This window comes from Miscanthus floridulus, chromosome 8 (genome assembly GCF_019320115.1).
Source record: "Miscanthus floridulus cultivar M001 chromosome 8, ASM1932011v1, whole genome shotgun sequence".
Lineage (NCBI taxonomy): Eukaryota > Viridiplantae > Streptophyta > Magnoliopsida > Poales > Poaceae > Miscanthus > Miscanthus floridulus.
The window spans coordinates 153,185,322-153,196,045 of NC_089587.1; the positions used below are offsets into that span (position 1 = coordinate 153,185,322).

Here is a 10,724-nt window from a genome sequence, read left to right on the forward strand (position 1 = left end):
AGGGGCGACGTCGGGTAGCATGGTCTGTCCTACCTAGAGGGCAAGGCTCTTCTTGGGCGCCAGCCCTAGAGAGCAGCCCGTCCGTAAGAATCTACACGAAGGTGAAGGGCATAAGGTCAAGGCGGGAAAATAAAAAGAAGGAAAACAGGGGAAACAGTGGTTTACTCTGGTGCCTTTGGTCGGCGGGAACATTTTGGGGATGAACCCCTAGACCCCCCGACTCATCTGGGTGGGCCCATTTTGAGCCCACCCCCCGCTCCCGGGCAGGGGAGCTCGTCTCCCTTATCTTCGAGGGCGCGACAACGGAGTCGTCCCTCTCTATCAATACCTCAGACAGGGTGGCAATGTAGCCGCCTCCCTCCATTAGCACCTCGGGGGCAGCGGCAGCTTCGCCTCCTCCCACCCATCGATCCTCCACCAGCACCCCGCAAGAAGCGGTGGACTCTCCGGCTCCCACCAGCCTCGAGGATGGGCTAGAGGTTTGGCCCACCTCGGCCGACCTTATGGACTCGCTTCCCTCCACGTGGAACGAGAAGGGCCCCTGCATGGATGGGCGGGCACTTGTCAGCATATCCTCGTCCTCTAGGACGTTCCAATCCACATTGGTGGCTACCTCATCATCATCGTCGCCGTCATCGTCACCATCTTCACTACTAGTCTACTCTCCTCGATCTTGAGCTTGCTGCCTCTGTATCACCTTTTTCTTTGCGAGCTCCCTCGTCCTCTTGTCCCAACCGGCCATGGCGCGGTTCGCTGCCATCCGGGTTGGGTCCTTTGGCAGTGGAGCCAGGTTGTCTTTGAAGAACAGTCCCCCTGTCTGGTCTCGCTATCTCGAGGTTAGCATCAGGAGGTTAGAAATTCAAATGAAAAGAAAGGCAAGGGGAAAGGAAACTTACAAATTCAACAAACCCCAGTTCTGGTCGTATTGGGGGATGCCCCGGCACCAGATACACAAAGTCAAAGATGGCGCCAACCGAGTCCTTCGTGGGCTCCATCACCTCCTTGATGCGCTGTGCCACTTCAGAGGGAGGGAGTGCTTTGTCGGAAAGCACCGTCCCTTCGAACGACGCCTCGAGCACCATCTGATATAGGGGAAGCACGCGCGCCATCAATTGCGCAACCCTCCTCGCATGGTAGGCGCCGATAATCCCTAATCCCTTCATGCCCCTCTCCTTTAGAGTTCAGAGGGTGGCAAGAAGGTCGTTAAGGTGCTTCTTCTCCTTGCCCGTGACACCCCACCCCCACGACCCTAGGGTCTCCACAATGTAGCGCCTGGTGAAAATTGGCAAGGGGGCGGTGGCGTCATTCTTGACATAGAACCATTGCGAATGCCACCCCTTATTGGAGGTGGGCAGACGCATTAGCGGGTACGCTCCTGCCTAGCTGCTGCGGAGGTGGATGCCGGCGCACCCCACCGGCGCGTGTAGCTCCTGCTTTCCGGCCCGCCTCTTTAGAAGATTGACGGCGAAGAGATACCGCCACAGGTCAAAATGAGGACTAATCCTCAAGAACCCCTCGCATAGGGCAACGAATGTCGCAATGTGCTGGATCCTGTTGGGGGTAAGGTGTTGAAGCTCCACCTGATAGTAGTCCAGTAGTCCCTGAAGGAACTGATGGGCGGGCGTGGCGAATCCTCGCTCATGGAAGTGGGCAAAAGACACGATGTACCCTTCGGGTGGCTGTAGTTCCTCCTCTTCACCGGGCAGCCGCCACTCCTCGGCAGCGGTCAACGGGCGAAGGAGGCCTCGGCGGACGAGGCCCTCTAAGCGCTGAGGGGAGATGTTGGATTTGTACCCTGGGTCCATTGCAACGGCGGGAGCAGCACGGGGAAGAAGGCAACAGCGAGTTTAACGACGGGAGCAGTGCACGTGTTGGAGGCTCTGGCGATTGACGGTGGAGGTTGGCGATGCGAAGGCAAAAAGGCAAAAGTACGGAACCCTAGGGGCGGACCCCATGGTTTTATAGGGGCGACGAATGCAAGAAGCGCAACCGTCCGCCTCGATCTCTGGGCCTGCCACGCGCACCGCCGCATCACCTTGCGGGATACGCGCCGGCGATCCCTATCCTTTCCCACTAAAACCGCGTTGGACGGTTTGCCTTCCCAAGCGGACCGGACTCCTTTCCCATAGAGGGGATATGGGTCAGAATGCTTCTTCTCTAGCCTACCTGGGCCTGGAACACCTCTAGGGATTGGCCTGACGGTCTCAATGACGAACCCAACAGAGGATGGGCTCGTAAGCAATTGGGACTCAGGTACACGAGCATCAGTAGGGCCTCAATCCAAAGTCGAGCCCCCGGCCAGGCTGACTTTGGACAAAATCCCCACGAATGGGACACCAAGGTTCCCTTAAAGCTTTCCGGTTGATGAAACCAAACCTCATAGCCTTGCCCGCGAAGGGTCCGAAGCACTCCCGGGCGATTATGTCAAAATCACCCGAGGGCTCGGGGGCTACACCCATCAGGTGCGCTCGCGCGCACCCTCTGGCAAATCAAAATACCCCCCGGGCGATTCTACCCAAATCACCCAGAGGCTCGGGGGCTACTGTCGAGGGCCTAATACCGGGGTACCCAATGAGTTGGAACTAATAAACATCGAACGTTGGCGCTTCCGGTCAGACAAGAGCGCTACTATGCTTCTTGCCAGAACGATGGAAGATTGGCTCCACCTCGCCCGACCCCCGAGGGCTGGCTCCGCCTTGCCTGACATCCGAGGGTGGGCTCTGCCTCGTCCGATGGCCGAGGGCAGACTCTGCCTCACCCAACAAGTACGCCCTGTGCCTTTATGAGGATGAGCACAAGGTACGACATGACATTTGAGTCAACCACCATACCAAGGACCATGTCCTGCACGCCTGTAGGAAGGTACCGTCAGGATACGATGGGATGGGCGCTTTAGACCATTCCGCCATTACAGAGTCCGAATAGTGTTGTAGGCGCCGCCTTCAGCCCTCAGACACAGAACCCGACACAGGCATATGACAACCACTACGGTCTAGGAAGAGACTCGCGCCCGCTATAGTAACAGATGTACTATCACCACGCCGTGGTCCGAAAGGGACGGTGCCCGCTCGACGACCCCCTGGGCCCACCACCCCGATCGAAGCACTCGCTTCAGCCTCTGGATGCCCTATCCGATCGGAAGGCCTTGCCTAAAGCGCTACTTCTGACTTTGACCCCGCGTTCCTTCGACCAGGGCTCGTAGGAACCAGAAGGCGTGCGAAGAAAGACAGGGCAAGGCTCATAAGTCAAAACCACTGTACCAGAGACCATACCCTATGCGGAGCAGTACTCTACAGCCATCCTGACATTCTACAGTGGCATCGATAGTGTTGTAGGTGCCTACCATTATCTGGTATCCGCCGGTATGGGCGACAAGGCTTGGTAGACGTGGACAACAAGGCTTGGTAGCATACGCACCCTTTCCCTCTCATTTGTAAAGTCATCCCCTTCATCTATAAAAGGGGAGGTGCTTCCTCCAATAAAGGGGACCAACTCTTGACAGATAAGTTGAACACACACGACACTTCATACACAACTAAGCAGCAACTAAGCTCTTGGCAACCTTTTCGTTCATTCCATCAGAGACTTGGGACCAGTCCCTCTCTCGATCGTTTATATCCCCTTGTACGAACCTTTTTTCGGTGCTAATAACATAAGCAGCAACAGACTGGACGTAGGGACATTCAGCCCGAACCAGTATAAACCTTGTGTCCTTTAGCGCACTATCCGGGCCTAACACGCATCAATTATAAATTTACTAGGCGGTGTTTGTTTGAAACACCGACACTTCTAAATATATATTTTTGGACCATCTTATGTATTATAATGCATATTTGTAGTTGCCTTTCCCCCCTAAAAAGTCACTAGATTCATCGCAATACTGCTCATGTCTGTTGGAGCCACCACTACATCAAACAACCGATGAGTGTCATGTCATTGCGCCAACATCTATCGACACCCCAAGACTTTCCAAAGAAACTATAGAACCCTATTAAGTGATTTTTTGATCTCAGATATGCTATCAATGCCACTCTACTTCATTGTTGTTTGCCAGATGAGAGTGTATTTGTTTTTACTTGTGATAAACTTCTCATGAAAAAATGGCGACAAGCAACCTTACTGTCTTGTCGTAAAAATGTGCTAGAGTATAGGTGGTTGCTATGTTGGTGCTACTGCAAGGAGTACGTCATCACGCAAGTCCTTGTTTTGGCATAGCCAGAGTTGAGTGGGCACGGTGGAGCCAGTGGTCCAAGACGAGGGAGAGAGCAATGGAGATAGTCGCCATGGCGCCCTAGCAGAGGAGTGGGGAGGAAAAAGGGGCAGGTGAGGGTGGGAGGAGGGTCTTTCTATTGCCTCTTTGCCATGTATTCAGTGGACGGGAGTATGTAGCTTGAGGAGAGAGAAAAGTAAGGATCTAGTTATATTAGCTCACGAACTTGGGGTGAGCAGCACGTCTCGCCTCTCGGCTCAGGGCTTCTCCCTTTCCTGCACCACCATGCTACTCTTTGGCCGAACTTTTCCCAGACAATCTCTCTGGTTCAGGCATCCAAGCTCCTCGCTCGTGGTCATGCCCCTCTCAGACAACTGAGCTCACGGTCATGCCAGTCCTTTACTCCTACATGGCTCTCTTATTTTTGTGGGCGAGTGGCGATGGAGGGGCAAGCGACGATGGTGGTGCTGGGGTAGTGTTGATGAGGAGAACATGCTAGGCGAACAGCGTAGAGTAATGAGGAAAGAGGAGATATATATGAGAACTTGACCGTTGTGGCACACTTATGACATGTGGATACAACTGTAGATGATGGTGTGAAATCTCATCCATTCCATTTGACTCAATCACTCTTAAGTGACACCAAACAAGATGGATCCATTCTTATTGATAAAACACTAAAGGCCTGTTCGGTTAGCTCATTCTAGGCCAGGAACCATTCCAAGTTTACTTGCTTAGTACAAATTAAACTAGTTGTTTTAGCTAGATTTTTTCCAGAGAGTGATTCCCTGCTAACCGAACGAGCTCTAACTGGGATGATTTCATCCTACATGATAGATAGGACTATTTTATCTTGTTGTCGAACCAAATACACATTGATGATTAAGTAGCATGTACTAGCACGATAACGTGTCCCTTGTTTTGCAAAATAGACGGATAAAATTTGGCAAATATTTAGGTTCTGTTTAGAACGTAGGATATTTTTGTTATCTCCCACGTATTGTATGTGTATGCTATAAATAAAATTCCTGCGTTCAAGGAGAGCCTTCAAGTTCAAGCGGAGCACCACATTGCTGTTTTGTTTCACAGCGGCAAAAGAAACCAAAACGGAGGTATTCTCGCCTGCTTCCGTCCCAATTCACAAACAGAGTACAACCAGCCTGTTCGGTTGGCTGGTTCATATCGTTACTGGTTCGTTTATATAAAAGAAAAATACTGCTGACCGATTCAAATAAACAGTACTCATGTGAGGGGGCTGGCCAGCCCGTCCAGCCAGCCCCAGCGATCAGGCTGAACATCCCCAGGCAAGGCCCAAGCGCCCAACTACTATTTCTCCCTCTCCCACCTTTCCCTCCCCACCGCTACCTCCCTCCCTCTTATTCGTCGTCGCCTACCACCTCCCCCCTCCTCCTCCTCCCCGTGCAGACCTACGCTCCGCACCGCCAATCCGTCGTAACCCTAGCCTAGCCCATCCTGGCCCCACCTGGCCCCGCTCCGTCCATGTGCGCCGCCACCGCCTCCCCGTGTTCGTAGCCGCCGCCGCGGGGAATCTTCCTCCCATGGGTTCCACATACGCCGCCGAGAGGACGCCGATCGAGGGAGAATGAGGTGCTGCGTCTGCCGCGTATCCTCCGCCGGGTGCCGGGCCATGGGCGTTGCGGGACGGGCGAACCCGACGTCGTCGCTGCGCAGCCGACGCTGCCTCCGCATGCGGCCGTCGTACGCCCCGTTCTCCGAGCCCTTCACTGAACGCGCGGCACCCGCCGCCCCGTCCTCCTCCCCATCATCCCCTGCTGCCGCGCCAAGGGCGTAGGAGCCGCGGGCGGACCACCGGCATCTCCGGCGATCTCCCTGGTCCATTCCTCTTTGCTTCCTCTCTCTCTCTCCCTCTCGCTCGTAGAGTCATTTGCTTGAGGGGGCTGATCCGGAATGGAGGTGTTTGGTTGTGGGGATGAGGTGGTCGATGCTGAATACGCGGAAGTAGATCCAACCGGGCGATACATGCGCGTAAGTTCCTTGTCTATCAATCCCTGTCTGACTTTATCCTGTCATGGATTCGTATTACATTTTAGGTCTGTTTGATGTGAATGTGATATTGTGATTTGACATCTCCATGGTATTATGTTAAGCTTTAATGGTCACTCAATTAGTCAATTTACTGAAAAACAATGCATGCATACATCATTTTAGTGAAAAAAAGCATCCTGTCTCTTGATGTTGACGTGTTTCTGATGAAAACAATATTATTCTAAAGAAATTGAAAGTAATCATCTGTAAAATGGAATGTCCTGAATTTCATGCTCAGTCATGAAAACAGGTCATGTAAAATGACACACGAAAACGACATGACCCTGCCAGTCGTATTGATCTGATTCTCTTTCCTTGGTGCAGTATAATTTGATTCTGGGGAGAGGAGCTTTCAAGACTGTGTATGCCCTCTGCTCCTCAGCATCCTCTTTGCCCACTTTACATTTCCTTGTTAAATAGATTCCTTTGCTTGCAATTATTCCCTCTGCTCCTCAGCATCCTCTTTGTCCACTTTATATTTCCTTGTTAAATAGATTCATTTGCTGCAATTAGTTGTCTAACTTTGAATTTGAAAATATATTGGGGGAAAAGGTCTTGCAAACCTGCAAGATGCAGTTGAACATAGATGCACGTTTTAACTGGTCACAGGCTTATATCAAGAGCTGTGAGCCTGTGACCAACTTCTTTAAAAGTAGATATGTTTTTGCTATAGTGGGAGTGTCGGGCTGTTGAGCTGATTTGTTCCTCTGGCATTTTGGTGGTTGACATGACACTTGACAGTAATAACCATTGTTTAAGATATATCTCTCCACCTGTGTCTTTCACATCAGGAGAAAGACATTACTGTTGCATGCCAAACATGGTAGTGATTTACTGCAATTCAGAAGGGATATGCTTATTAGAAATTCGCTACACAATCATAATGGCACATGATTTATTATGTTTTTCTGAATTGTCTTCAACTCTTTAGAGTATATTAATTTTGGTATGTCTAAAATTTCATATATGCTTTTATTAAATTTATATAGTTACAAGGCATTTGATGAGGTCGAAGGCATTGAGGTTGCATGGAATCAAATCAACATAGATGAGGTGATGCAATGCCCAGATAATCTTGATAGGCTCTACACAGAAGTTCATCTTCTGAAGTCTCTCAAGCATGGAAATGTTATGAAGTTTTATTATTCGTGGATTGATGACCAGAGTAAGACAATTAATGTCATCACAGAGCTGTTCACATCTGGAAGTCTCAGGCAGTAAGTAACCAACTAATAACCATTCTTTATTATTGCTTCCATTCTTATTGAGAAATGACACTTGGACCTTTGTGTGTTTCTAGTTACCGTCAGAAACATCCACGTGTTAACTTGAAGGCAATAAAGAATTGGGCAAGGCAGATTCTTCATGGGTTGGATTACCTGCATAGCCACCAACCTCCAATTATTCATAGAGACTTGAAGTGTGATAATATTTTTGTTAATGGAAACCATGGAGAAGTCAAGATTGGAGATCTTGGGCTAGCTACAGTAATGCAAACACCAAGGGCGAGGAGTGTTATTGGTAATGATCTTATCACTTTATTACTTCAAATTCTTAATTTACTATAAACAAATCTCTTGTTGATCTAATGTCCTTCAGTCTGGAGAGATAATCTAGGTGACCATTTCATCGATACCGCTTACTTGAAAGGAGAATTGATGATTTTTATTCCCTAGTTATTCTTGATTGGATCTGAGCTACCAAGGATACTGTGGTTGCATAGAATTTGCTGTCCAGTGGCTGTCAGTCTTATTTACATGCAGAGCCAATTAGCCATAATGTTCCAACTCGCTGACATCTGCTGCATGCATAAGCATTGTTCCTAAATGACCTATGCCTCATTCAAATTAGCTTGCTTTGTATCTAGGCATACAAGTTGGTATCCAATGGTGTTTCCTGAGCTAGGTTTTAGATATTGCGCCATGTCATTTTAGATCCCCTCTCCACAAGCACACGCACAAAAAAAGTGGAACTTGCATCCCTATTCCTATTCGTACCTGTCACCTTGGATTACTTTTTCTGTGGTACCTGTTTGCACCGTGTCATACTAGACTAGGACTACCATGCTGTAGTGTAGAGCTTTATTGTGTTGGGTGAATGACTGTAAAATCCTTGTATATGCCTGTGACCAATGGTCTCGTGTTTCCTCTGTTGCTCTTGATGTATTTTATGACATTATTAATCATCATTTTTGAGAGATCAATTATTAATATTATTTGACAATGTTAAACTTTTTATCATCTGTTCATATTTGCTTTCTGATTTACCTGATAGACTCCTATCATGTGGGACATGTGTCTTACATTCTGCAGGTACTCCAGAATTCATGGCACCTGAACTTTATGATGAAAGTTATGATGAACTTGTTGATATATACTCATTTGGAATGTGCTTGTTGGAGATCTTTACTCTTGAATATCCATACAGTGAATGTACGAATCCAGCTCAGATTTTTAAGAAAGTATCCACAGTAAGTGCTTATTCACTTAATTTGTAGAATTGCAACACTATTTTATCTAAACTACCACCTCATATCTGTAGGGTGTTAAACCTGCTGCATTGGCTAAAATTTCTGATCTTCAAGTAAAGCAGTTCATTGAGAAATGTTTAGTTCCTGCTTCTGAGAGGTCGTCTGCCAAAGAACTTCTGCAAGACCCATTTCTTTGTCCTGACAATACACATGAACCTGCTATCACTAAGTTTACATCTCCAACACCTAATAAAACAGTAGATATTTCTTTGGCGTCTTTGCATATGGACGTTGACACTTTCGAATCTAGCCCTACTAATTCATGCAAGGAAAATGGTTGTGTTGCTCCACATTCACCAGTCCTGGAGTTCACAAGAACCAACAGAAATACAGAGCTAAAGCTAAAGGGCGAGAAACTTGATAACAACTCAGTCTCACTGGTTTTGCGAATAGCTGATTTGTCTGGTATGCCTTACTTTGATACATTTCTTTTTGAACCTAAATTTTTGTATATTGTTGGTGCCGTAACAGCTAATGCCTTTCTGATTTCAGGTCATGCAAGAAATATTCATTTCCTCTTCTACTTGGATTCTGATACAGCTATGTCTGTAGCTGCTGAAATGGTTGAACAATTGGAGTTAGCAGATTGCGATGTTACTTCCATTGCTGATTTTATTGACCTTTTGATAGTGAATCTTGTTCCGGGTTGGAGACCTGTAAATGATGCAGCAGCGAAGTCGTATAGGCAGTCTGAAAGTGAACTTGCAATCACTTCCCAGCAGAACATCTCAAAGTTGGCACCTGATTATGCATTAATTGATGGTATGATGCACCCAAAAGATGTGAATGCATCATCAACTGGTTTTCTTGATTCTGTCTCATGTGGAACCAACCTAGGAGGATCACAAGGTTCTGAAGGTTCGGTTATTTCTGTACAGCTTGCTGAGAGTTCCAAAAGTGTGAGTGACTATGGGGCCGAGGATTATGGTACTATGGACTGTGGTGGGTACAAAGAGGGAATCAGTAAAGTAGATTGCCGCCAAGTATTAGATGTTGGATCAAGGTCATTTTTCCATATAGATCAAGCATCACCGTTCTTGGAGTTGGCCAGCAGTGGTTCATCAACTTCTACTGATAATCAGGATGTGCTGAACGGGGAGCTTGTTTTGATTGAAGCTCAGTACAAACATTTGGTTGATGAGTTGACAAGGATGCGAGAAGAGGCTATGGAAGGAGCTCGAAAAAAGTGGTTGCCAGATAAATGATGTTTTTGTTCAAATTTGGCATTTCTTCTAAACATCATAAGCTATGTTCGATTTCATGTTTGAAGTGTGAAACGTTAATAATCTGTTTTAGTTAAAGCATTGATGTAGTTTGCAACTCATGAAACTTCGTGGCCGATCGTTCTCTCGTTGAGGAGGGTGCTTCCCGGCCCTGCCTGGGCCATCTGATAACAGGGGTTGTGGAATAATTAGAATTAAAAATTTAGATTCCCACAAACATATCACCGAACATCCAATCTTGTGTGCATAAATGAAAAACAGTACTCAACATTGAATTCACCAAACTGTCTAAACTTCCAACAACAATATACTTCATCAATTATTAGTTCACTAAGACATCAAACCACAAACCTTAATGAGTGATTTTGAGAATTTTTTTGGTTAAATTAGCTCAGGAACACTTTTTTCCTGTAAAAAAAAAGGCCCTAATGAGTGATTTTGAGAATCTTCTTAGTAAATTAGCCCAGGGACACTTTTTTTTTCCTGTAAAACTGTTGAAAGTGAACAAAAAATGAACAAGATTTTTGGAACAACCTATGCTTTCATTGATCTCTTAGATATATATACAAGTGAAGGGTCACGCTGTACGGATATCGTACGGACATCGTACGGACGTGACTGTTCGAGAAAGTTAACTGCTAATTTAATCTCTAATCCTAACTGCTTGCTTGGACGGATGAGATCATCTGTAGAA

At 47.3% G+C, this 10,724-nt stretch overlaps 1 protein-coding gene across 2 annotated transcripts; it reads left to right on the forward strand.

Moving 5' to 3' along the window:
* Window positions 1-5,551: 5,551 nt before the first annotated feature.
* On the forward strand, window positions 5,552-10,357 carry LOC136477391 (probable serine/threonine-protein kinase WNK4). Of its 2 annotated transcripts, XM_066475545.1 has the most exons (7): window positions 5,552-6,217; window positions 6,602-6,639; window positions 7,267-7,494; window positions 7,578-7,798; window positions 8,590-8,747; window positions 8,819-9,212; window positions 9,300-10,357. In XM_066475545.1, exons 1-7 carry the CDS (start codon window positions 6,140-6,142, stop codon window positions 10,010-10,012), a joined length of 1,830 nt encoding a protein of 609 aa, XP_066331642.1. In that variant the 5' UTR covers window positions 5,552-6,139; the 3' UTR covers window positions 10,013-10,357. The 2 variants fall into 2 exon arrangements, with proteins under 2 accessions (XP_066331642.1, XP_066331643.1); XM_066475546.1 differs by lacking the exon at window positions 6,602-6,639 and having other exon boundaries at window positions 9,300-10,355.
* Window positions 10,358-10,724: the final 367 nt, after the last annotated feature.

Bases quoted from the DNA above. Each gene is read 5' to 3' on its own strand.
- LOC136477391 (XM_066475545.1), top strand. From the start codon at position 6,140: ATGGAGGTGTTTGGTTGTGGGGATGAGGTGGTCGATGCTGAATACGCG. The intron at 6,218-6,601 runs GTAAGTTCCTTG...TCCTTGGTGCAG, and splicing joins CAACCGGGCGATACATGCGC to TATAATTTGATTCTGGGGAG. The intron at 6,640-7,266 runs GTATGCCCTCTG...AAATTTATATAG, and splicing joins AGAGGAGCTTTCAAGACTGT to TTACAAGGCATTTGATGAGG.